General features: G+C 48.9%; 1 protein-coding gene across 1 annotated transcript in view; it reads right to left on the bottom strand.

Moving 5' to 3' along the window:
- The window catches only part of VWA3B (von Willebrand factor A domain containing 3B), a 138246-nt gene that overhangs the window by 96425 nt on the left and 14049 nt on the right, over positions 1-27772 (bottom strand). Inside the window, exons 3-7 of the mRNA XM_059659033.1 lie at positions 24241-24335; positions 22959-23209; positions 20859-21018; positions 14157-14326; positions 10267-10382 (exon numbers count right to left, since the gene is read on the bottom strand). Of these exons, the coding sequence (XP_059515016.1) occupies positions 10267-10382; positions 14157-14326; positions 20859-21018; positions 22959-23209; positions 24241-24335 (792 nt within the window). The remainder of the gene's footprint in view (positions 1-10266; positions 10383-14156; positions 14327-20858; positions 21019-22958; positions 23210-24240; positions 24336-27772) is intronic.

Below are 27772 nucleotides of genomic sequence, written 5' to 3' on the forward strand. Positions count from 1 at the left end.
ACCCTGAAATCAGAGCAAGTTTTTCAAATGTTACCAGAAAGCCTCACTATTGCTTTTTCCTAGTAGCTCCATTTAACTGTTAAAATATTTTGGAGGGATTTCTCTATGCTAATGTCTTGTTAGGTGACACAGGCTGCATCACTCGGTCACTTCAGCATGATTCCAGGAGACTTTTTCTAAAATGTTTTTTATTATTATGTTTTATTCAGTGAGGAAGGGAGAGGGAGAAAGAAATAGAAACATCAATGATGACAGTCATTGATCGCCTGCCTCCTGCATGCCCCCCGCTGGGGATTGAGCCTGCAACCTGGGCATGTACCCTTGACCGGAATCAAACATGGGACCTTTCAGTCTGCAGGCAGATGCTCTATCCACTGAGCCTAACCGGCGAGGGCCCAGGAGATTATGCTGGTGATGGGAGAACTGGGCTGAGCCTGCCCACCACTGCCCAGGCCAGGGAGGTACAGTGAGCGGTGGGCGTCCTGGGGGCAGGCTGGCCTGCAGCCAGGAGCTGAGAGTAAAACCAGGAGCCCAGGACGCACACCCACTGTTGGAGGAGGAATGTAAGGTTCCCTGCCCTCATCAGGGCTTCCTCTCCCGTAGGGAAAACTAGACCTGCACCTGCATCCGGTGCAGGTGAGCGCTGAGGGGAGAAGAGGTGCAGGGGAACAGCTCTTAAGTTCTAAACCGGGATCCCGGAGCTACGGGGACAAGGAGCCCCTTTTCAATCCGCAAGCAGCAGCATAGTGGGCATTCCAGGAGTGTGGGTTCCCGCCACAGGAACCATGTCTTTTATTCCTTTTGCATCGCCTCAACCCGAGTGAGACTGTAAAGCACACAAATGGAGTTTAATAAATGCTTGTTAACCAACCAGATGATTGTCTCATAGCAGAAAAAAAATAAAAAATAAAAAAATTCAGAGCACCCACGGTTAGAAGGAGCAGGACCTGGAGGTCAGTAACGTCCTGGGCCATGTCAACTGGGATGTGGCAACAGCTTTGGGAGTGCAGCTGCTCCAGCTCCACCCACTGAGTTAAACTGAGTCCTGGGAGAAGGAGGCGCCCGCCCTCCTGCGTCAGAAAGCTGTAAGCAGGCGCCCATCCGCGCTTCTAAATTAAATTAGAGACAAGGAACAAGGCAGCAACGCCACGGCCAGTGACGAGCCAGGAAACTGTAGCTAACTAAAGGTCGCCAGCGTCTACCAGGAACACAACCTGGTCACTTTTCCTCCTTAGGCATAACCGCCTGAGCATATGCTACAGAGAATAAAATCTGGCTTCACAATATTCAGTTTTAGTCCATGCATTTGTCTCCCCCAACACAAAGGAAGTGCAGCTTTCAAAGACAGAATAAACCACATTTTTACAACTACACCACTTCTGGACTTAATACCAGTGGGAAAGGGCAGCTCTTCTGCTACTGTTTTGCCAGGAGATACTCTCAGAAAAACTGCCTTTTTCCTATTACCTGGTCCTCCTTTTTACTTATTCATTGCTAGGGCTTTCTCGTGAGCACACGGAACCCTACCTGCCGGTTTAGCTCCGTTAGCAGGGCCTGGCCAGCATGCGGTGCTGGGAGGGGCTGAGGCCAGCACGGCCTGGTGGGAAGGGGGTGATGGATCGATTAGTGATGAATGAATGGGTGGGGTGGGCCTAGACGTGAAAGTGCTGTGCTGTCCGACCCGATCTCCTGGAACTAGGAGAGGGTTCTGAGCTACTGGTTTTACTGGTTGTACCTATGAAAAATATGTAAACACGCGGAAGTTGAAGCTGTGCCCCAGTTGTCCGCAGTTTGTCTCCTCCTTCTGTTCCTCCTCCTCAGTATCTATGTATATAAAAGTGTAATATGCAAATCGACCAGATGGCAGAACGACTGGTCGCTATGACACGCATTGACCACCGGGGGGCAGACGCTCAATGCAGGAGCTGCCCTCAGCCGGCAGGCCCCGATCACCTGATGGGGAATGGGAACCGGGGGTGGGTGGCGGCAGATGCGGGCGACATCAGGCCAAGGCAGGTGCGAGCGATCACCCCGCTGGTTGCCCTACAGGCCTCGGCAGCAGAGGGTGGGGCCGGCTGCTGGTAGCCGGGGAAGATCGCACCCCAATGACACAGGTGACCTCTCCCTTCCTCTCAATATGGACATCATTCATGTCCTCAGAGTGCTATTAATAGTGCTATTATTCCCCCATCAGGTGGTCAAAGCCAGGCCTAGGGACCCTTCCCATGCACAGATTTCAGGAGCCAGACCTCTAGTAAAGTATAACGCTCTGGCCTGAAATGGGAGCCCAGAGCTCTGATGGCGGTGGTAGTCAGCCTGGGTGCTCATCCTACCACGGAGTCCCTGAATTTCAATTGTGAAGAGCCTGACACTGTGGGCCATCTGAAATAAGTCCGTGTGAGCGCCCCCAGTGGTCCAAATCCTGGGCTGGCTACATCAATGCCAAAATTATCTCTTTTTACAGCCGGATGCAAGGCCCTCATTGAGAATTTTATTATTTTGGTTTAATTGAATTTTCTAGCATAAAACAGGAAGAGAGAACCAAACCAAAAGATGAGATTTGCCTTAAACCCAAAAGATCAAAAGCCTTTCTCCTTCCCAGGAGAAAGTCCCCAAACCACTCAACAGACCCCTCACTCAGGACCACAGGGTTCCACAGCCTCAGGAGCAGCTCCCCAAAGGAGGGGGACTGGACCTCGTACACACACAGTCCCTGGGAAGCACCGGCAGTTCAAGGGCCGCCCCAAGACAGCAATGACCCAGCCCCGACCAGGACAATCCACCCAACCTGACAGTTTCTGAAGCCCAACTTACAAATATGCCGGCACTTCAGGCCTCCCCCTGAGCCCAGTCTGACAATAGGAAGTGGGGGAAAGTCCTCCCAGAAAGGGCCCCGCCGTGTACTACTCCTCACCTGGAAGGGCAGGTGCTCCGGTCCCAGCTCTGGAGAGGTCCCCCCAGCGGCCCACTCCTAGTATCAGCCTGAAACATGGATCTTCCTCCCATCTGGACACAATTTAACAATTCAGTACCCACTTCCTCGCTCCAAATTCCAGTGCCCACCCATCGCTATGCGTGCAGATAAGCTGGTCAGCAGCATGACTATTCTGCAAATGCTCTATATGACAGAGGCTGCCATATCTTGTTGGATTATCTTACTTTCTAGAACCAATGGGAGGCCACTTGGAATCCCGAAAGGAAACTAACATGAACTGAATGCCAATCTTGTACTAAGCATTTCTGGGTGTGCCATATGCTTTTATTCTTCCCACAACCACATGAGGTAAGTGCTATTAATCCCATTTTTACAACTGGGAGAACATCTGTCAGAAAGGTTAAGTAACTTGTCTAGGTCACACAGTAATTAGTGGTATAACTAGGGTATGAGCCCAGGTCTGACTCCAAAGTTGATTCAATACCCAGCAAACACTTTCCCAGAGCTAAAAAAAAGAATCACAAAAACAAAAGATTGTGACAAGCTCACATTGTTGTTCAGCAAATATTTATTTCCCTTCCATCTCAGTGTGAGTGGAGACCTCCCGTCCCACAACTGTTGAACTTGGTCATATGATTTGCTTTGGCCAATGGAGTATTAGTGGATGTTACATTAGTGGATGTTACGCATGGCTGCAGGGTTTGGCTTGGCTCGTGTGCTCGCAGCATTTGCTACAATAAAAATGTACCTTGGATAACACCACTTAAAGAAAGATGAGTCCACCCTCGAGTAATCTAACTGCAGTTAATCTGTAGACCTGTGATGAAGAAATAATAGCTGACATTTTCCAAAGTTGGTGAAAACTGTAAACCAACAGGTCCAAGAAGCTTAACAAACCCAAGGCCATATTGTCATTAGGATTGGCGGGTTTGCTCTTAAAGAGAAATAGCGAGAGGCTTCAAAGGCAAAAGGAGAAACCAGGGAAGGTCCAGGGAGGATGTATGCTAGTCTTTCCTCAACCCTCAGGGTCAGTACCATCTACGAAATAACATCTAACGAAGAGGGTGAGAAGAGAGTGGCGGGAGGGAACAGCGGACATGAATTCTCACCCATGCTAACGTGGGGAAACCAGACACAGCGCAGGCAGACAGACACCAGAGGTCAAGGGCAACAAAAGCGTTTGCCGTAGGTTCTCAGAAATCCTAGGGAACCCGGCCAGTGTTGTCCAGTGGTCGAGCATTGACCTATGAACCGGGAGGTCACAGTTCAATTCCTGGTCAGGGGGCATGCCCCAGTGGGGGGCATGCAGGAGGCAGCCAATCACTGATTCTCTCTCATCATTGATGTTTCTCTCTCTCTCTCTCTCTCTCTCTCTCTCTCTCTCTCTCTCCCTTCCTCTCTGAAATATATATATATACATACACACACACACACACACCCATCCCACGTTCAAAGGCTGTTAAATAGCATTGTTTACCCATATCTTCAGGAAAAAAAATCACTTCTACTGTCGTGGTAAACAACCTGCTTCCCTACTTATAATGGTCTGGCCCTCTAGCAACTTCAGCGTGAAATTAAAGCTAATTTGCCTACAAATGTCAGGTGGTCATAATAATCTGGCCACTGTGTGTGTGTGTGTATTTAAAGAAATCCAGGGAAGGTCTTCAGATAGCCCCTGACCACAGAATCATGGGTCAGAGGCAGTATTCTCTCTCTTTTTTCAAAATATATTTTTATTGATTTTAGAGAGGAAGGGAGAGGGAGAGAGAGATAGAAACATCAATGATGAGAGAGAACCATTGATTGGCTGCCTCCTGCCTGATCAGGGATTGAGCCCACAACCCAGGCATATGCCCTGACTGGGAATCGAACCGTGTCTCCTGGTTCATAGGTCGATGCTCAACCACTGAGCCACACCGGCCGGGCGAGGCAATCTTCTCTTGATCTCTGTGGTGGACAGGCACGACCATCTAGACAAGTGCTCAGTGGAGCTGACACCATAGGTACCATGAACCTTAACCCCCTTCCTATCGTCTCTCTGAGTACTGTCGACAGAGAAGACAGACCACGCACTCCTGGAAGGTAACGCAAGAAAAACTTAAATGTATTGCACCATTGAATGCACCAACCTAAAGAGCACTCGCTGCCCTTGTTAAGACACCCAGAAAGAACAGCCTGGAAAAACAAATAGGAAAAATTTCACCTGAGGGACATTCTTCCGAGGAATTAATGTCCATATAAGAACCCAAAGCGAGCACAGAATAAATAAATGACTGTACTTGCTGTATCTTCCCTAGAAAGGGAAGACCAGAAGGGAAGGGCCGTGAAGCAGAGCAGGCGGCCAGGGGCAAGCCTGTCACAGAGGAATGTAAGACGTTACCAAGGCAGCCAGAGAGACAGCGGTTAGGAAGTGGATGGTGAATACAGCTATGAGCTACTAAAGAAAACATTCATTTATAGCCGTACATTATGCATACCTCAAAATAAGTCTAGGTGCACTAAAACGCTTTTTGTTTTTGTTTTAAACTCAGGCCATAAAGAATCAATGGAAAAGAGACAGAGTCACTTAAGTTATAGGATTTACAGGTTGAATTTACAGTGCAGATTTTAAGGTTGCATATAAAATATAGCCAAAATCAAAAGGCAGTCAATCATGAGGATAAGTTATCCATAAGTAATAGCACCAAAGAGTTAATGTCATTAATACACAGAGTTCACACAATATAGGAAACACAAGACCCCAGCAGATAGATGAGCAAAAGACAGAGACAATTCACAAAAGAAGTTAAATACAAAAATGTTTACTGTTTTTCACTACAAATTGACATTAATTTCTTCATTAAAGAAAGTCAGATGGAAACAATGAGATACTATTTTTATGCTAATTCAGGTTCAGTAAAATGGATCTTCCCCATACACTTTTTAAAAAAATATATTTTATTGATTTTTTACAGAGAGGAAGGGAGAGGGACAGAGAGTTAGAAACATCAATGAGAGAGAAACATCGATCAGCTGCCTCCTGCACACCCCCCACTGGGGATGTGCCCACAACCAAGGTACATGCCCCTGACCAGAATCGAACCCGGGACCCCTCCGTCGGCAGGCCGATGCTCCATCCACTGAGCCAAACCAGTTAGGGCCCCCATACACTTTTGTTGTGATTTAACTTGTCTTGAAACATTTTTTGGAAAGCAATTCAATGTGAGAAATTACCCCAAAATATACAAATATATTGATCCAGTATTTTCACTACTAGAAATCAATCCCCCAAGACCTAAAATACAGGAGGAAATACACCACACACAAAGATAAGTGTTGTTATCATCTCTAATAGCAAAACAATTAGAAAGTACTCAAATGTCCGACAAGAAATTATTAATAAAATTATACTATACCGCAGCATTCATGAAGTATTGTGTATTTTTAAATGTCACCAAAGTTTTCTAGGAACATGTAAAAATACTATAATATTACGTGGAAAATGCAATATTCAAATGGATGCATGATATGACATTCATGCTTTAATTGTTTAAAAGAGTATAAGCAATGAGAAGATGGGAAGGAAAACCTTTGGTGGCAGCAATATTTCTTTTCCTTCCCTCCCTGTGTCTTCCATCTTGTCTATACGTGTCTGCAGAGTACAAGGCAGCCTAGTTTTCGTGTGCCTGGGCTCAGGCCTCGAGCTCTGCCTCTTACCAGCTGTGTAACCTCAGAAAATAACTCAAGCCCTGCCTGGCTTGGCTCAGTGGATAGAGCGTCAGCCTGCGGATCGAAGGGTCCCAGGTTCGATTCCGGCCAAGGGCACATGCCTGGGTTGCAGGCCTGATCCCCAGTGGGGGGGGAGGGGACGTGCAGGAGGCAGCCAATCAATGATTCTCTCTCATCATTGATGTTTCTATCTCTCTCTCCTCCCTTCCTCTCTGAAATCAATAAAGAAATATATTTTTTTAAAAAAGGGGGGGGGCACATGCTAACCTGACCCACTCTGGGGAGGCCTGTGTGGAGGCCTGGCCTTGCCTTGCAAACTCAGACACCTAAAGTGACCACCGGGATGTTCTGAAATTAAAAGAAAATAACTCAAGTTCTCTTCTGAAAAATTGGGATAATAAAATGATTCACCTCACATGGCTGTCGCGAAGATTAAATGAGTTAATGTATGTAATGCACCTAGCAACACACACCCCGCTTTAGCCATCTTAGGAAAAATCCTGTGAAGTGACAAAGTTACACATTTAGAGGGCTGGTACGCTTCATCACTATCATTCAATAATTAGAAGTGATACCATGGTTTCTAGGAAATAACTGGTGTAATCGAGAAAAAACAGATGATCATTATTTTTTAAGGTTAACAAATTATATTCTCTCTTAAAACACTGGAATTTTATACCAACCTATCAAATGTTATTTTGGAATTTGAGAAATTGATCATAGATGGACTGTGTCCAAATGATACATTTTTGAGATAAACACAATGAATGGCAACATTATGCACAACAAGAAAATGTATAATAAGAAAAAGTGAGAGATCCAGTCCATCCCACATAGTAGATGCAGGTACCAGGTTTCACATTTGATCTTAGAGCTCACTTTCACACACTTTTAAACATTTAAGATGTAGCCTTTACCTCCAGGCAACTATGTAAGTCAATATCTCTTTGCCTTTTTCCTAGAAATCATGGGGGAAATGAGAATGAAAAAGAAAACAGAAATGCCTTCTGCTAAACCAGGAGACAAAAGTAACATCCAGAGAAGGGCTGTCAAGAGCTCAGTGACTTCGAACAAGTTTCTTAACCACTTTCTGTCCTGGTGCCCCCCTCACTGACTGAGGGCACCAACAGCCCCCACTCCATAGGGCTGTGACGAAGACTGAGTTAAATTTGACGAGAGGCTGGAGCCGTGCCTGGAATATGCCCAGCAATGTCTATGTGTTTGTTCCATTTTAAGATAATAATAATAATACAGCAATGGCAGAGAAACAGAAAGGAGAGTGGTGGGTGCCACGGGCTGGGGCAGGGAAGAATGGGCATTTGTTGTTAATAGGTGTAGAGTTTCAGTTTCACAAGATGAAAAGAGTTCCGAATATTGGTTGTACAACAATGTTAAATTGCGGACCAGTAGTTTTATTGTTAGCTTTACCCAGTGGCCAGATAAGTTTCTATTGAACGAGTACAAAAAACCTTTTACATAAATGTTAAAGGCACGCTTTAAAATTAAATACCCATTGCATTTTGAAGTTATTTATTACATATTCTTACAAACTAATATCTTTTAAAAGTTTTCTAAGGCCACAGCCTTAGCAAACGAGAATTCTCGTGATCTGGCTGAAATGTGTTCATGTATTTACCGAAATAAAATGATTAAGATGTTCAATTTTATGTTATGCATCTTTTACTACAATTTCTAAAAATATTTATCTTAACTACAGTTTCTTTGTGCACTGGTGTACTGCACGGGGTGATGGTGAGTTATCCTCTGAAAGTCAATTACAGCATTACATCTCTTTAAATGGCAGGTGATTTCCCTGCGCACCCATCCCCAGCCCCTCACTTGACAGTCTTGCTTTTCTCTGCAATAGTTGGCAAGTTACCTCCTGAGGGAACCCCCCCTCCCCACACTGGAGGGGAACCTGAGGAAACTGGCACCCATGAATGCCTGAGACAGCTGGTGGGGGATGAGGGGTAGGGGGAGGGAACTGATCAGGAAAAGACTGAAGAACCGTCTCTGAGGCAGTTCACTGAGGGTGGAAACCACAAAATCTCCAAACAAAAGAGTCAAGGATTTGGGGCAGTTTCTGAGTGGGAGAGGTCGACTTGGAACGTTGGCTTTTCTGGGACACGGTGATGGACAGAGGAGAGAAGGTCCATTTGTAGGATCTGGGGCTCTCTCCTCAAATTGTGATCACTGAAATGGCATTCGAGTGGCAGGCCACGCTCTGAGCCTTTTGTTCTAAGAGGAATGTTTTAATCTGTAATTTAATTTGTATGTGTCACAGGGTTGAGAAGATGACACTTGCAGAAAATGTAAGCTATGCTGCCAGATACGTCTCCCTTTGACACTGACTTCCAAGGAGTACAGAGGCCAAAATTAAACCCATTGGCAGTAACTGGCCTGCCTTGGGGAGCTGGCGACATCCAGTCTCCACCCCGACTGATCCATTGCCCGCAGGCTTCGTCTTGGCAGTTATTCCCAATAGGACGGCATACATTCTGAATTAACTTCTTCTTAGCTTAGTATCAACCTTGCTTATCAATGGGTATTTTTTCGATTTCCTGGAGTTGTGTACGTCACCGTCAGAACAGAGTGTAGGCTATGACCTGAAGCAGTGCCCGCCCTGAGTGTCACAGGGACCACCCCTGCTCCGCTTGGGGCACTAAGAATGCGAATTCACAAAGCCTGTCTCTGACACAATTTGTGGCCCCACCGCCTGCCTTAGTCTCCACCTGACCCCCGGCTGCCGCGCCTTCCCGCCTGACACACTGCCCCTGGCGAAGCCCCAGTGCCCTTCCTGTCCTCTGCCACACTTACAGAGAGGAGTTTAGCAGCTTAACTGCAGCTTCTCCCTGTCCCCAGAGTCCTGCTTGCCTCACGCTGAGGACAGACACCTTCTGCTGGCAGGAGGGTGGATGGAGGTGGCTGGGCTTTCTCAGCTGTCTGACCACCCTGTGCCATGTCACCTCACAAAGGCAGCACCTCCTCCCTGCCTCTCCCGGCGGTGTGTGCCCGTCCGGCACCTTACAGTCCCAAAGGAACTCCACCTCCTGGCTTTCCGAGTAACCGTCTAGCACCCTCTGAATCACCACCCTGCTTCTCACTGATTCCGGGACCTCATTTTCTATGCCTGCTCAACTCTCGGATCACACTCCTTGGATGAGAGGGGAGGTTCCTTCAGCCCATGCAGAGGCTCCTGTGTGGCCTTGGCCCCCAACACGGGGCAGGCCAATCCCGCACGTGCATCTACAAGCTCCACTGTCCCTGCGTGAAGGGCCGCAGAAACGAGACCGTGGGCGTCCTCGCCACGGCACCCAGCTAACCTGGGCGGAAGGGCTCTGCCTGCCAAGAACTAAGGCCTGCGCTGACATGCCCCGGGGCCACGTCTCCAGAAGGTTCCCAAATTTGTGAACACTTACCACGTAGGCCGCTTCCCCGGGTGATAAACTTCGGACCGGATGCTACACTGACAAACTCACCATTAGCACCATGAGCTCTGCCCCGGTACCACCTACATAACCCAAGACCCAGTCAGTCCCCGCCTGGTGCTTTATTCCTAAGACACACGACCACCTGCAGTCAGTAAGGCACAACGCACACTGTTTCTTTTCTATGCCAGGTACCTGGAGGGGGTTTTCCTTTCAGCTTCCTTGAATTCCTGGTCACTACACTGTCACCATCCTTTAGGGAGGATGCAGGGAATCCCGCATACTCTGTTCTCTCTGCAAACGCATGGAACCTGAAACGTGAAGAGATTTGCAACATTAGGCGGGAAAGTGGTGCTCGCGCATGTCCATTCCGTCGCCCGAGACCGTGCACTTGCTCTTCCCCGCTGCCTGGCACCATCAGCGCTTCCCTGCACCTCGCCTGTTCCCCCAGGGGGCACACAGGGAGGTGGGAGGAAACAGGGAACTGTGGATATGTTGGGATGTTAACTGATCACTCTTCTCTTCATTACAGAGTCATTGCTCAGCCAAATGGTGTTTCTTGAGCCTGGAGAAACGATACCCTGTACTTATGTTGATTCTTTGTTCATGGCAGCACAGTCTTGACAAGTCAAGTCTATCGTGGCCCCACAGTGCCCTCAGCCCTGTAGTCAGAGCTCAGGTGACAAGGGGCACTGGCTCACCTGCCGATGGCACCCGCCGATGGCCGCCGGGCTGCAGTCAGCGTGAGCCCGGCAAATACACTTCCCCGGGACCCACGCAGAGTCCGAATGGGAAGATTTCTTGTGTGGACGGTTTAGGGACTGAGTCCTCCAAGCGTGGCCCAGGAGAGCAGCGCCTGGGAGCTGCCCAGGACGCGTGTTCCCGCAGCCACCGCGACGCTGAGTGCAAGCGGCACTTGAACAAGCTTCCGCCCCAGGGACTCGTGCTCCTTAAAGCCCAAGGAGCGCCGGTGTGGTGCGCGGGTCGTGGGCTAGGCCACGGCCGAAGCCACTCATCTGCAATCTGAAGTCAGTAGTCACGGGGAACTCTCCAGATGGGCGGAGGAGATCTCTGAGGAATGCTCCTCCAGCCTGTCGGGGTGGCCCGTGGCTGCTCACCCCTCCCAGAGAGAACCCTGAAGCACAGGTGAGCGCGGGTGGGTGGATGTGGCCTCGCCTGGGCCACGGGAAGCCTCAGGCCCTCCTACTTCTTTTTTATTTTTATTGATTTCAGAAAGGAAGGGAGAGGGAGAGAGAGATAGAAACATCAATGATGAGAGAGAATCACTGATCTTGCACGTCCTCGACTGGGGATTGAGCCCACAGCCCAGGCATGTGCCCTGACCGGGAATCAAACTGTGACCTCTGGATTCACTGGTAGACGATCAATCACTGAGCCACACCAGCTGGGCAGTCCCATCTATTTCTAAAGGGTTTCAGGTGACACTAGGACAGGGTTGGGCAAACTTTTTGACTCAAGGGCCACAATGGGTTCTTAAACTGGACCGGAGGGCCGGAACAAAAGCATGGATGGAGTGTTTGTGTGAACTAATATAAATTCAAAGTAAACATCATTACATAAAAGGGTACGGTCTTTTTTTTTTTTTTAGTTTTATTCATTTCAAATGGGCCGGATCCGGCCCCGGGCCGTAGTTTGCCCACGGCTGCACTAGGACGATGGTTTGATGGCCGTGAACAGCCAGCCTTGTCCAGTGGCTCCTCATGAGGCCGATGGACTCAACCTGGCCGTGCCTGCCTCCCGCTGGGACCTCTCCCCAAGCAGACATGGCCAGCATCCTGGCGGAGCAGAGGAGATGCCAAGCTAGTCCTGGCAGGCCCCACCCCCTGAATGCCAAGGCCTTTGGTACCCAAGACTTTCTACTCTCTGATGTGGTCTCCGGATTAGAAAAGAGAGCAAGGCAGACATTTCCTCTGGCTAATAAGCCTCGCTGTGCAGAAAGCAAATCACCATTAAGAGCCCACAGAGCACAGCACACACACCTGAGGGCTGGAGGCTCTGCCCTGGGGCACAGGGGCACCCAGAGTCCAGGCCCCGCCAGCTGAGACGCTCAGGACATGCCCTTACAGTTGGACCCTTACTGCACTTTAGATGGGGCTCAAGAGCCAAAAGTGCAGGGAGACCAAGTGGGGCCCAGAGCCCTGGCGCTGTGAGGGGCAGGAGCACTGCTGGCTGTGGGTTGGGCTCACTTTCGAGGGCCAGGGCAGGAACGGGGGTGGGAAGGGGTGTCTACACCTCGCCCTCTTCCTCAAAACTCGCACTCCCCGGTGCATGGCCTACAAGTCAGGAGCTGAAATGCAGGGGTAAATTGTTAAGCTTTGAAGTGCTAAAGGTCAGAGCAGACTCCCTGTTAAATTACTCCCTGGCCACTCACCTGCCCAGAGGAGATGCCCACCTGAGCTGAGAAGAGGACAAGCAAGTGGCCGTGCCAGTTGCCCTTTTTCTGTCTCCAATAGCAAAAGGGGGCAGTGAGCCCTTGCTGTATATGGGGGGGTTCAGGCACCCGGAATGGAAGCCAATTTCTCCCAAGTGCTTTAAGAGCAGCCAGAGCAGTGTCCCTCAGAACCCCCATGGGTTCCTGGCTCTCCCTCCCTCCCGACAGCATCTCTGGGGCTGCGGCCAAGACATCTGCATTTTAATCAAGCTCCCTGGATAGTTCTTAAGCAAGACGCAGGGCTAACTGCATGTGACCAGGCTCCCCTGCATGGTGTGGAGGCAGCCTGCAAGGTAAAGCCCAGGCCTCGGACGATGAGCAGCTCAATTTGAGAAGAGACCTTCCGGGCGGCACTGCACTGTCTCAGACAGGCTAACTTTCCAAAGGCCCAGGCCTCTCCTGGTACTCACACAGCAGCTGGCCTCTCTCCCCGGGGCCTTCAACTGACACACAGACGGGCCCATGAGGGTTGTTTTAAAATGCAGATTTCATTATTATTCAGATATGATGAGGCCAACAGATCACTTCAACTGCCACTGAAAAGACAGTCCATTACTCAGGGCATTGTGTCCACCCTTCCATTCATACGCTGAAGCCTCTAAGGTTTAACCTCTGATGAAGGTAAAAGGAGGTCCTCAGGGTGGAGTCCTGATCCGATAGGATTAGCATCCTTTTGAAAAGACACACCAGGGAGCTCACATGCTGTGGATTCCCCACCCCCTTCTCTCCCCCTGTCCCTCTCTCTCCCTACCATACAGGACACAGCAAGAAGGCAGCTGTCTGCAAGCCAGGAAGAGAGCTCTCACCAGAAACTGACTCAGCGGGCACCTTGATCTTGGACTCAGCATCCAGCACAGTGAGACATAAATGTCTGTTGTTTAAGCCCCAGCCTGTGCTACTTGGCTATGGCAGGCAGAACTAACACAGCGCCCAAGAGGAGGGGCACCCCCACCCAGGGCCACACAGGAAAGCACCAGGGCCGGTCAGGAGGCAGAGGAGGCAGAAGAAACATGGGCCGGAGTCTGTATTGAGATTCTGCAGGAAGGCATGGGCAAGGCAGAGTAAGCAGGCCTGGCATTGGCTATGTTTGCATAATTTCAGCGCGTTCTGAGGCAGAGGAGTTTCTGGTATCTGCTCTGGGGTGAGCAGGGAATAGGGGTCTGCCTCGCTCTAGGATCAGCCAGCCCTGGGAGGGGCAGTCTCTGCAAGGTCAGCAAGGTCCCACAATGTCCAAGCACCCAAATTACGGGAAAAACAAGACAAGACTGCCCTAGCTGGTTTGGCTCAGTGGATAGAGCATCGGCCTGAGATTCCAGTCAAGGGCATGTACCTCGGTTGCAGGCTCCTGGCCCAGGCCCTGGTCGGGGCTCGTGCAGGAGGCAACCAATCAATGTGTTTCTCTCACATCAATATTTCTCTCTGTCTTTCCCTCTCTCCTCCGCTCTCTCTAAATATCAATGGAAAACTATCCTTGAGTGAGGATTTAAAAAAAAAAAAAAAAAAGGCAAGGCTAGTACAGGGTGGAGAAGAAAAGGTGCGTGGAGACTGAGATGGCTGGGGAGACGGGAAGAGCACAGCGCAGACTGGCCAGGCCCCCGTCCCTGCAGTCCGTCCAGGGCCCATTTCTGCCTACCTGCCGTGGGCCTTGGTGCTCAGGTCCTTGAGGAAAGCCACGGTGCCTTCTCCCCTGGCGTTGAAGGACACGGTGCAGACAGGACATGGCATCTCCAACACCCTCTGCAGGAGCAGCTGCTTGGGCTCCTCAGGAATGTCCCCCACCACAAAGTAGTACACGGATTCGATCTGCAAGAAAGCGTCCCAGCAACTCACCTCCTGCCCGCTCGCCTTGTGCAGGGCTCACTGGCAACACTTCCTACAAAACGGCATTTTTTAAAGTGGGTGGTGGGGGGAGAGAAGGGAGCGCAGAAAGGCGGCAGCACTGCTCAACGTTTTGTGAGGACCTTTGGGACCAAGGTCAGGAAGTGAGGGATCCAAGGCCTGGTGCCGAGATCGGTGGGAGTGGCCGCAGCCTCGGGTATGCAGGGGAGGAAATGGTTGGCAGCCTGGAGAGGAGCCTCCTCTGGGCCCATGAGTGCAGCACACAGCGCAGGGGCAGGGGCAGGAGCAGCTGTTTTCAACAGGAAGACACACAGCCACTGCGGGCAGGAAGCTGATCAGCCATTTCCATGGCGGAGCCAGAATCCTGCAGTCCAACCCCTCCATCCTTGGTCTGAGGCAGACTGTGGCAGGAAGACACATTCCCGGCTGGTTCATCCTCGGGTCTCATCTCACAGGGAAGCGTATGCCTGGAGGGGGGTGAGGCTGTCCGGACTTCACACGGCAGGCGAAGACCCTGGTCCATCCACAGGGCCTTGCCTCTTGTTGCCATGACAACAGTGAGAGAATGAACAGCCCCTGTGTCAGGACACACACACACACACACACACACACACACACACACACACACACCAGATAGGAGGCAATCCCCAAAAGCTCCCTGCTTCATTTAGAGTGATGTCAGTCCCACCCAAGGGCCCCGTGACAACGGTCCTACAGCGACCACAATGCCCTTGCTCCTTTCCAGGATTTGCCTTCCATGGTGCACGCCTCTGCCTCCCCACCCCCACCCCACCCCCAGGAGCTCTGTAACTTGGGACAAGTAATTCTAATGAAGATAAGAGCGAGAGTGCAGTAAACAAGATGACCTACACTTATGTACATAAGAGAGCCCGCACTGCACAGCATCTACACCTGCCTACCAACACCTGGATGGATTGTCTCCAGATGCTGGGGGAACCCCCATCTTTAAGGGATTAGGAGATGCCTATCGCTTTAGGACCTGTGAGCCTCTCTCTGCTCTAATCACAAGCCCCTGGAGCAGAAGGTAAACCATCAATGACCTCCCCCAGACTCCCAGCCTGGGACTTACACCCACCTGGCACAGAGACGGGCTTATGATCAGCTCCCCAGCTGGTTAGGACATCCTGTGGGCAGTGGCCAGGGCAGGCTCTGTGCCCCAGAGCCAGGATGGGGAAGGCGAGGGAGGGCTCAGGCCAGGAGCTAGGAGACCACAGTGAGAGCGGAGACCAGCCTATTGCAGCAACAACCCTCCGCCAACACGAAAGAGCCCCCTGTGCCAGCCCTACCTCCCATCCCCACTTCCTCTCAGGCCTTTTAACTCCAGCTCCGACTTTAAAAAGGATGGAAGGGGAGTAAAGACTGAGGGAAGCGGCATATGCTCTCAGCCAGTCACCCAGGGGCAGGAGAAACACCGAAGGAGGAGCAGTGTTGTCCGGATTCCTCCTCATTCCCAAGATTGTTCTTCCAGCAAGCGCACGAGGCCCACTTTCTCCTGCTGTCATGCGTGACCTTGTGTGGGATGCAGGGTGGATGCCGCTGAGCTACTCCGGGTAATGCGTGTTTCAGCCGTGTTCGTGCCAAGTGTTGCACAGATGGTGCATCCTCTCAGAGGATCTAAATTCACACGTGGCCTGAGACGGGGAGCAGACACGGGGGCACCTTCTGGGTTTGCTAGCTCAGCGGGGAGGTCAGGGAGGGTAAACATCTCTAGGTGGTCTGCGGGCTGACACCCCACAGCGCCCCTGCGGCGGGCGTGCAGGCCCGGCTGCTTTGCCCTGGCAGTAACCCGGGAGTCTGGAATCCCTGTGCAGAATGTTTTCCCTTGAGATTTCATCAAACTAAAAACTGCTGTAGCCAGCAGCGAGTCGGGATTCCTTCCCTCGCGAAGGTGATAGGGTTACTCATTAAGTTCAGTCCTCAGCTCTTTAACTGCCTATTTCTGGCCGGCTCTCAGGTATCCGAGCTACATGCTTCCCATGAGGCCACCTGTCCCACCCCTCCCCCTGCACCCTGCCTTTCTGCCTCGCCGGTCTGCTCTCATAGACACTGAGAAGAACAGAGGAGAATAATACGCTGCCTACCACCAGCCCCTCCCCAAACTGGCCAAATGCCCTTTAAAGTGAAATGGCTCTGGGGTCATCTGCTATTTGGGACAATAAGTTAACATGAATTATTTTACACAGCAGTCCTGTGGGGTATGAATTATCCTCATGCCTAGTTTACAGATGAAGAAACTGAGGCCTGGACAGGTTAATTGACCTGGTCTTGCAGCTAGTAAACCCAGGCTGCCTGACCCCATGAGCTGCTGTCCTTGCTTACAACCACTTCACTCTGTCGCCTCTTCATGGCAAGGCTGGCCACCTATTGGAGGTGAAGGTGAGCTCCCAGCACTGTGAAAGCAAGATCATGGACACCAAGCGGCCAGAGGCCAGGCACCCTTCTCACTTCCTTAGCTTCCACACCATCCGAGGCTCTGACCACCAGCTGTCAAGGTCACTGACCAAAGTTGAGTCCAGGAGGCCGTCTGGTTCAGGGATTTATCTCCCCGGGAACCCTCCCCCCCACCCAGCACCTCCAAGCTCCCCGGGGCAGGCCCGGCTGGGGCAGGGGCAGCCAGGACCAGGGCAGCTTCCTCACTGACCTGCACTTCCCTTCGTGCCAATCTCATTGAATCTGATAACACAAGACCTGGAAAATGTGTGGGTTACATTCTGCTATTTCCTGCGTCACAAACGCTTGCCACGTTTTACTGCATAGAACAGGGCGGAGCTTTTCTCTTTCACTAAAAATGTCTTGTCTGCCTGGGCCGATGTCCACAGCTTCCCGCGGCAACTGCATCTGCATCTGCTGGCTAAGGAGTCCTCCGCAGCCTCCCGGCCACAGGCCTGGGGGGAGAAGGACCAGCCCCAAGAGGCTGCCTCCTGGCTCCCCGAGGCCCTCCCGGTCAGAGCCCCGAGGCCTCTGGGCCTGAAAATCCCCGCTCCGCGAGGAAGCAACAGTGACAGTCGACCCCATCAGCATGGCAAGGTCTGGCAACACTTTCTCGTTCGTCATACAACTTTGGCCACTGCAACAGTTTTGACCAACCCGGACCTTGAGCGGAACTTCCAGATCCTCCCTGGCCTGTGGCAGCCCTTTCCTGGAGCAGCAATTTTGGTTTTCTGATTCTCCTACTGGCAGGAACTACCCCCGTGGTATTAATCAGCTCACGTCTCAGATCTGCCCTAACACCCTGACCACCACCAACGTTCGGGACTCTCGGGCTTCCGGGTCCCTGTGTCCACCCGCCGTCCCTATCAATCACAGAGGCTCAGCAATTTCGCCTGCCTGGTCCCACGCAGACCACCTCTCTTCACTTCAAAAAACTCAAATATGCACCCTAGGCTGGGGAGGGGACTCTCTTAGGCCACATCTAGCCCCCAAGCCCAGGAATACCAGCACGGCCCTGGCGTGTGACTCAGGTGGTGGAGCGCCATCCCGTGCACTGAAAGGTTGCCGGTTTGGTTCCCGGTCAGGGCACTGCCCAGGTTGTGGGCTTGATCCCCAGCAGGAGTGCCTGTGGGGGGCAACCGATCCATGTTTCTCTCTCCCGTCAATGTTTTCCTCTCCTCTCCCTTCCTTTCTCTCTAAAAGTCAATAATAAAAAACACATTTAAAAAAAGAATATCAACATTATTTCCTTCCTATTCCTTCAATGTTCATCAAGGCTTAGCGAGCCCTTGCCAGGCACTGCCACTGCTAGGGACACAGAGGCGAGATCCGATGCCTGTCTGCATCTCTGAAGGAAGTAAATGGAACGCCTGCGGTGGCCCCTCCCTGTCTACTGCCCAGTGGGGGCTCCTATGGAATCACGGGGGTCTGTCTCCCATTCACCCACTTAGCCGTCCAGTCAAAGGGTAAACGCATTTGCGCCTGTCAGTGGATGGAGAGAGGCTGAGAGAACACAGAACAGGAGCCCCTGGGAGGTGGCCGCAATGAAAGCAGAGGCAGGGCCCCTGGTTAGCTTCTCAGGCAGCCGAGATCACCAGTCTTTCCTTCCTAACATGTCCTGGGCCAGCAGGCCTTCTGGGGCCCTGCACCTCCTCCTCCTCAAGACCAAGCAACTACCAACTTCCGAGAGACGTGTGCAGGGTTCTGACCGCAGTGTGCCGCAGGGCAGAGCCCTGAGCCGGACAGCACACCTGGGCCTGAGGGCAATGCCAGCCCCTCTAGACTGCGGAATCCCTCCAGCACCCCAGGCTGCCCTGCCCATGAGCCAGGACTTCCCCCCAGGACACTTCAGTACTTCACCCATGTACAGTGCTCTTCACCTGCCATGATGAGAGATGTAAGCCCACCCTCTGCCCGGCTCCTCTGGGCTTGAAGGCTCATGCTCATCCCGCTGTTCAATCTTCCTGGCCTGTCTGTGGCGACAGAGCCCAGTCTGGAGGAGGCCAGCGCCTCTGAACATTCTCCCTCCCCGTAACCAAGCACATGGGACACCCTCCCTTCTCGTGTGGACCCAACACAAAAACCCAACCTCCGAGGACGTCTCTGGACACAAGACAATACTCACTTTCTTGGTCCCTCTCTTCTGGGAGATGCTAACCCAAAGCAGGTTATCATCAGTAGGAAAAGTCTGGGTGTTTAGCTTTATTGTTCAAGTTTCTTAAGCCCTAATCTTTTCCAGTCATAGCAAACGGCGGCAACATGGATGAGTCTGAAACTCACCGGGGTGGACTGAGTTTCACAGAGCAGGGGGCCCATTCCCTCCCCACCCCACCCTACACACACGCGCGAGCTTTGCTTTACTCCTCATAAAGCATAAGGCTTGGCAGTTTCATTTACAGAATTTCCCTTGGGACCACAGCCAAGCAAAGCGCTAGGTGGAGGGGCCACCTGTCTGATGCACTTCGCAGCTGCCGTACTCCACAGTCTCTCTTCAAGGGTCTTCAGGGGGCATTTGACGGTCAGTGCGTGTGGGCTTCGTTCTGGCTTCTCCCCCTCTGGACTTTCCTGGAGCTCACTGAAATGTCCCTTATTCCCCGCGCTGGGATGAAGCCCAGAGAAAGGAGAGGCACAAACCAGAGGCAAGTAAAACAGAAAACCAAGGTCACGGGGGAATCTTGCAGTCAAGCTGTCAGTCAGCTGTGATAAGGGTAGCCAGGTGAACAAAGAAAGAAAACACCCATGAGGGCGCGTGTGCATGGACACACACACACACACACACACACACACACACACACACACGAGCCGGGGAAACGTCCCATTTCTTGAATGCTAATTACAATGTCCAGACACTTGAAATTTTACAGATGTTAAGACAAACTTGAAAGGCCAAAGAACAAAGTAGGTTGTATTTTGTTCTTCTTTAATGGGAAACATTTGCTCTTCTGGCTTTGTGAGGATAAACAATGTGTTTCCAATGTCAAACCATCCTCCTCAGTATCCATAAACACAGCCTGGTGACCACTGAGGACTACCCTTTCAAGGTGCCAAGAAAGGACTTCTTAATGCAGCAGAATACAGCTTGAAATCTATAAAATTCCCCAGCTTCCAGGGTTGGAAAGCAATTAAATGTTAATATTAATTAATAGGTATTAATTAAGTAGCTGTATCTCAAAGGAAGGGGACCCACCCCCATGCAGGGAGTTGAGGCGGGTCAAAGGACCCACCTAACCAGAGGACTTCCTCTCTGGCTTGCACTAACGCTTGACAGTCCCACCCTTAGAGTCACTCACAAAAACACACATCCTTGTGGCTGAAAGACACATAAAACACCACCATTAATCACTTCTTCCAGATAAATCTTTATTTCCAAAAGGTCACTATCAAAATGTATAAATGTGAATACATTCACATCTGAAAACGGATGAATCATTGGCATGGATGTACATCACCTTGGAAAGCACATGACAGACCCATTTGTGAGAAGGGGAAGTGGGAAAGCTTCAGAACATGGGTGTGGGGGAAGCCCTACTTCCTCATCGAAGGCTGCTATGAGGACTCTTCCAACCTCTCCTCCCATAAGAGTTGCCTGATTCATCTAATTGTCAGGAGAGCAAGAGTGGAATTAAAGTGTTACAGATGCAGAACCAGGTCCTAGCTCCCTGTCCTTCCTCGATGCTCAGGGGCTCTGAGCAGCATGTGGCTCTCCTGGTAGTGGCTAAATGAGGGTCGACCCCAATCACCCCCACCAGAGGAGCCTAGAGGACAGGTGTTAGGGAGTCTCATTTTGGTTGGTCCAGCTCTGCCATCACCAAAGCTGTGATTTTGATCCCTATCTGGGGCTTGTCACTCTGTCTCACTTGGTTCCAAATTCAGAGGAGAATAGGATTAAGATTTATGGGGCTCTTCAGTGCCAATGAGGCAGCCCCTGTGGGATGCCCCTGGGAAGGGACTCGGATCAGCTGAACGGCAGTATGAGGATACTGAGGTGAGACATAAGCCTGAAGCTGCCTTCGTGACCGGGGGCCAGCCCTGGATACACACTTACAGTTCTGTCTTTCCCCGCTTCCTGCAGAGCGTCCAGGCGGCTAGCCTGGCTCAGAGCCTGCTCGAAGGTCAGTTTCTCCACCCAGCTGATGGCGGCAGCTATGGATTGTTTCGTCGCAGGAGCAGCATTCTCCTGCCATTTCACAGGCTCTCGGGAAGCCCTGAAAGGAATCGCATGGGGCTGTCACCGGCAACGGTCAACAACAGCTGTCAGCCCTCAGTCTCACAGTCCTGAGCAGCAGCCACTTAACATCAGCACTGACAGAAAGACAGGCAGCTCCCAGCCTCTGAAAGAGGTTTCCAAAGCACCATTACCTTCCATCAGCTGTGCTGACTTGGGAAAACAATGTTTATGGAGAACAGAGAATTTCAAACATTATAAAGTAGATTAAAATTATTGAGGAAGTGCCCTAGTTAGTTAGGCTCAGTGGGTAGAGCATTGGCCTATGGACTGAAGGGTCCCAGGTCAATTCTGGTTAAGGGCACATGCCCAGGTTGTAGGCTTGATCCCCAGTAGGGGGCATGCAGGAGGCAGCCGATCAATTCTTTCTCATCATTGATGTTTCTATCTCTCTCTCTTTCTCTCCCTTCCTCTCTGAAATCAATAAAAATATATTTTAAAAAATTATTGAGGAAGTTATTTTTATAAACAGGCAGGTTTATATGAACTGTCTTCTATTGCTAGTAAATTTATAAGGATTCACAGCATTCAGACTTGCAAATTAGCAACAATTTTATTACTATAAAATTCTGGTTCTTTTATACATTGTTTTCATTGTTCTGAAAGAATCCCATCAATGTATTTTTGGATTAAAAATAGTTTTGTTCTGCCTGACTGGTGTTGCTCAGTGGTTGAGCATCGACCTATGCACCAGGAAGGCAGCAGTTCGATTCCCAGTTAGGGCTCAATCCCCAGTAGGGGGCGTACAGGAGACAGCCAATCGATATTAATGTTTCTCTCTCATTCATGTTTCTATCTCTCCCTCTCTTTCTCTCTCTAAAAAAAACAAAACAATAAAAATATACTTTATAAAAAATAGTATTGTTCTGAGCTCAACAGAGCGTAAGTCTTTAAAATTTATTAAATCATTTTGATTTCAAAAACAGCCATTTGAATGTATTTATCTCCATGTTTATAATCCAGTGACCTATATGAATCATATGAATTTATGAGTATAAGAATGATGTGAAACATGGCTTCAATGAACCTCCAGAGACAGAGGCTGCCACACACATGTGTCACCTGGGCGGCTTCCCGGTAGAGAATCTGGCCGCGTGGCCCATATGCTAGAGCATTTCCAAGAAAGGTACAGTGTGGTAGACTTAAACACTTATTTCCTTCAATATATCTGTGACAGGAACAGGAACATTGGATAGGACACGATTAGGCAGCATCCCCAAAGATGTCATCTATTTAGCTAAAAGTATTTTATTTTTAAAAAGGAAAAACTCAGTGTATTAACCAATGTCATCCCAATAAATTCAATTAAAAAAGAAAAGAAAAACTGAGGTAGGTGCCCCCTTCCAGGTGCTTCTTGTCGGGGAGGTGCAGCCACTGTTCCACAGGGGAAGTTGGCGTGCAGTCCAAGTCCTCTCAAATCCAAGAGTCTACGAATGACTGACTGCGAAGCCCTGAAATCGGGAGCATCTATAAAGCCAGCCACCTGCTGGTCTGATTCAGGGGTGAACTTATGGAGAGGTCAACTTGAGTTGCGAGCTCAGTCTGAAAACCAGTGAAATTTGAGACGAGTTTAAATTCACTATCCAAGCTAAATTCTAAAATGAGTGAAGGGATTTTTACTCAATATCATTCATATTCTTATGTTTTTTCATCTTGCCATGCATTGAAGAAAAGTGTGTTTCTAAATCTCTCCTAATCTGAAAACTAAAATACCAAGTGCAAAGCAGATAAAAGTTTTCTGAGGTATTCATTGTGGGTTCTCTGCTGGAAGTCTATATTCCAGGGAAATTACAAAATTACATCCTCTCCCTCCCCCCACCCCCCCAAAGAGTTAACTATGCTAGTTCGCTGCTTAACTCCGCAGGAACGAAAACTGCCCATGAGGTTCCACAGAAGCACCCGTGCCCAGGGGACGCTCACCATATGATGTTGAACTTGGCTATGAGAGCCACCTGCTCCTCGAGGACCATGGTTAGGGCGTCTTGGCACAGACTGAGCTCCTCCTCCCGCATGCCACCCAAATCCAGCACTATGGTGACGCACTGTTCCAAGATGACGCCAAACACCTGCCGGCTTCTGCTGGTGAGCCAGTTTATCCGCTGCTCATAGCTCTCCGCCGCTTGTTTTAAATGTTCCACAAATTGACAGATCAGTTCTGATTTAGCTGTCAGCTTAATGGAATTTAATCAATTAATAAATTGTTGAAATAAATAACGAGGATACCAAAATAAGTCAACTGAACCGCAGTGCAGCCAGGAACAACAGGGCCCACGGAGCCGAGGCCCCTGCCATCAAGAACTGCATTCATAACAATTTTGTAGATGACCTCCAACCCCCACATAATCCAAAAGGAAGGGTTCTAGTCTTGCAGCTAAAAACCTGTGGCTGATTTCCCACAGGAGAAAAGATGATCACGTGTTATTATTCTTTTAAAAGATCTATTTCTAGATCATGTTTTATCTTTACAGTTACAGAATAACCATTATCAGAAAATTTCCAGGGGCACTTTTAAGAAAGTAAGGAGGAATAAAAGGGAGAAGCTTATTTTTATAAGCCTCACTAAAAAGTTTTCCTAACTACAACATGCCAAAAGTATTTCTGCAAATGCTTCTAGCCACGCCAGCACACCTGCCAGGATGCTGCGCCGGCGACCATCCTCCTGCTCAGACCTCTAGCCTGTGTCCTCTGTCTCTCAGCCCAGGCTGCCCTGCATCTGGATCACTTGGTCACCCAGAGCCGCCACCAACACCCGTTGGGGCCGTCACTGAAAGGTCACAGATGCTCGCGGGCCATTTCTTGCACACACAAACCATCATCCACACAGACCAGGCACAGTCGCGCAAGGCCTTTCGGGGTGTAAGGTGGTGGGAGACATGGGAAAGGAATAAGAAAAAAATTATACTTATTCTGTGAAGAATCAAAATTTTAAAGATCTGGTACCTTTGAAAAACTTCAATAACTCTCAGAACACTCCCAAGTACCTAAACTGTCTTTTGAACATACCACGTACCAGGGAATTCCACAGTTTCTTGCCTTGGCTCACACTGTCCCGTCTGTCTTAAACTCCTTTCCTTCCCCATCCCCTTGTCCCTCAAATTTATCCTCAAGCTCCGGCATCACTGGAAGCAGTGAGCCTCGCTGCATGGGCACTCCAGACCTTGGCAGTGATCACAGGGCCGTCCCTAAGGCGGTTCCCACTTACATTGTATGCTGTGCCATCCTCCGCTCTGTAGACCCGTGGGAATAGTCCGTCCGCATACCGGGAAGCCACAAATCTCCCCAGAGAAGTCACATAAGCTGCATTTTCAAAAAAACCACAACCATCAAAATGGTGCATTATTAACACTTATTCTTATTTCAAAATGCTTTTCTCTGACACCATTCAGATCCCCAGTGATAGCTACACGCTGTGATGCTTTGCATTCTGAAGTATTTCTGGGTGCTAAAATGTAATTGCTTATGACATGGTAATCCTTTAATACATGAATGAATGAGGAGGAAAACGGGATTTGCTTTTTGGTTTCCTGATTCGTTTGTCCAGGATGATTAAGTCAGAGGTCAACAAGAAAACATAGGAATTGTGTTTAATTTTTCAAAACTTTTATTCAGGACTTGGACTTGTTTTCAGAGTTTTGAAAGTTAAACTCAGATATTGTCCATTGTTCTCTCCAGTGGGGGTTCATGAATAGATGAGTGAATGAAGCAAGCGGGTAATGGATTCAGAATACTCACACAGAGTTCAAAACCACAAGATTTATCAGATTATGTGCTCCACTGTTCAGTATCCGTTGCACAAACACATTGAGCACCCACCACGTGATACACATGGTGCTCACGGAATGGGAATACAATGCTGCCTACAACATTTTATCCTTCATGGGACAGGAGGCTACAGAAAGGACTCAAGGACTAACTCTGAGTTGCAGGACAGAAGGAGAGGCAAGGCTTCCCAGAGATGTTCTTATTGTGATGATTGCTTTATTGCTGTTGTTGTTAAGTTCCCACAATAGAAGAGAATGGTGGTCCTCTCAGACCTAGCATGTCCTACTCCCTGCCTCTCTTGGAAAGGCAGAAAGGGCAAGGCTGGATTTTACAGCTTCCCTGGCAGGCTTGGTCCCAAACCAGGGGTGATAAAATTTACAAGACTTGCAGCTCAATGTTCATAATAGTAAAGAGTAAAGAATGAGCTATTGAATTCCATCAGCAATAACTTCAATCATGTGGACAAAAAAGGGGCCACATACCAACCCTGACAAGCGCAGGGAAGGCCTGCATAGCAGGTCTACCAACTCAGAGACCGAAAGTAACTACACAGGATGCTCTGAAACTAACACTTCCTAACTGAAAGCGAGCTGTGGTGAGTAGTCACGTCCTAGGTCAGTGTTTTCCTTGACAAAGGTCAATCTTTACCTTAACGGAGACTGCCCACTGTCCTTTTACATCTATTATAGCATACCTTTAGAATGTCAGAGTAGTCCCCTTTTTTCCAGACCCCTCAGGGTACAATCTCCAACTAGAGAAGGGACCACGGAATTTCTCATTGTTACCTTGCTGCCTAAATACCATCTCCATGTGCTACTAATGTTAACTATCCTAGACCCACCATGCAAAAAAGCATGCCTCTCTCCATTTTACTTTTTATCCAGCCCAGAGATTTCCCACATTGCTTCCTGCTGCCTCCTCAATGTTCCAACAATGGATTTCATGTAGCACCCCGTACATCTCCTTCTTTGATTGTAATATATAAAATAAGCTGTAGCTCTAGCTGGTTTGGCTCAGTGGATACAGCATCATCCTGTGGACAGAAGGGTCCCAGGTTCGATTCTGGTCAAGGGCATGTGCCTCAGTTGCAGGCTCCTCCCGGGCTTGGGCCCTGGTTGGAGTGCATGCAGGAGGCAACCAATCAATGTGTTCCTATAACATCGATGTTTCTCTCTGTCTTTCCCTCTCTCTTCCACTCTCTCTAAAGATCTATGGGAAAATACCTTTGGATAAGGATTTAAAAAAGAAAAAAAGAAAGAGAAAGAGAGAGAGAGAGAGAGATTATTAAAGGAATTTGTAAAAAAAAAATAATAATAATAAATAAAATACGCTGTAAAGTGGCTATCCTCTGTAGAATTTTCTCAATCCGTTGAGATTTTGCTTCCAAGAAAGTGTCATCGCCGAAACCGGTTTGGCTCAGTGGATAGAGCGTCAGCCTGCGGACTGAAAGGTCCCAGGTTCGATTCCGGTCAAGGGCATGTACCTTGGTTGCAGGCACATCCCCGGTAGGAGATGTGCAGGAGGCAGCTGATTAATGTTTCTCTCTCATCAATGTTTCTAACTCTCTATCTCTCTCCCTTCCTCTCTGTAAAAAATCAATAAAATATATTTTTTTAAAAAAAGTGTCATCAATTTGGCTAATAAACTCATAAATATTCTCTACAGGTTTGGACGTTTCTTACATTGTCAACACTCAAACCTCTCAAACTCTAAAATCTCTGTTTCCAAGAATTCAATGTCTTAACTGACACAGATAGAGCAACTTCAAATCACCGACAATACTCTCTCTTTACTTAAGACATTTACCTGGGATGAGGAAAGAGTACTGTTTTGGGGGGACTGAAGGAGATGAGCCTACGGGAGACTGTATAAACTGCAATTGCTAATTAAAATGTGAGGCATTGTGAATTCTGCATCTAGCAATGGTGAATTTTATAGGCAAATCCTCACAAAGAAAAAAGTATTAACTCAGAAAAAAATGTAAAAATAGCTACTTGAAGGTACTAGAGAGCAATTAAGAACAGGCAGAAACTAGATTGGCATTCATCCTTGAAAGAAGGCAATCGGTGAGCTTGTCACAGGGAGGACAGAGTTTGCAGTTTGAGTCCAACCAACTTAACTACCTGCTAAAATAAGAATCAGCTCTCCACACATCAACTGATGAATGGATCGACTGTGATATATCCATACCATTCATCTCCTTATATTATTTGGCCATAAAAAGGAATAAAGTACTGATTCATGCTACAACATTGATAAGTCTTAAAAACATTATGTTAAGTGAAAGAAGCCAATCACAAAAAATCACATTATATGATTCCATGTATATGAACTATCCAGAACAAGCAAATCTATAGACATAAAGTAGATTGCTTTGGGTTGGCAGTTGAGGGATAGGTTGGGTAGATAAGGAGTACCAGGTTTCTTTCTAAGATGATGAAAATGTCCTAAAGTTGACTGTTGTTATAGTGGCCCATACCTATGAATATATTAAAAAGGCTGAATGTGCCGAAGCAATATCTTCACCGATACAGCTCCTAGGGCAATGGAAACTAAAGAGAAAATAAACAAATGGGACGACATCAAAATAAAAATCTTCTGCACAGCAAAAGAAACCATCAACAAAATAACAAGAAAGCCCACTGCAGGGAAAAACATATTTGCCAATCTTATCACTGATAAGGGTTTAATCTCCAACATTTACAGGGAACTCATACAACTTAACAAAAGGAAGATAAACAACCCAATCAAAAAATGGGCAATGGACCTAAATAGATACTTCTCAAAACAGGACATACAGAAGGCCAAGAAACATATGAAAACATGCTCAAAGTCACTAATCATCTGGGAGATACCTGTCAGAATGGCTATCATCAACAAATCAACAAACGACAAGTGCTGGCAAGGATGCGGAGAAAAAGGAACCCTCGTGCACTGGGAATGCAGACTGGTGCAGCCACTGTGGAGAACAG

This window comes from Myotis daubentonii, chromosome 12, assembly GCF_963259705.1.
Source record: "Myotis daubentonii chromosome 12, mMyoDau2.1, whole genome shotgun sequence".
Lineage (NCBI taxonomy): Eukaryota > Metazoa > Chordata > Mammalia > Chiroptera > Vespertilionidae > Myotis > Myotis daubentonii.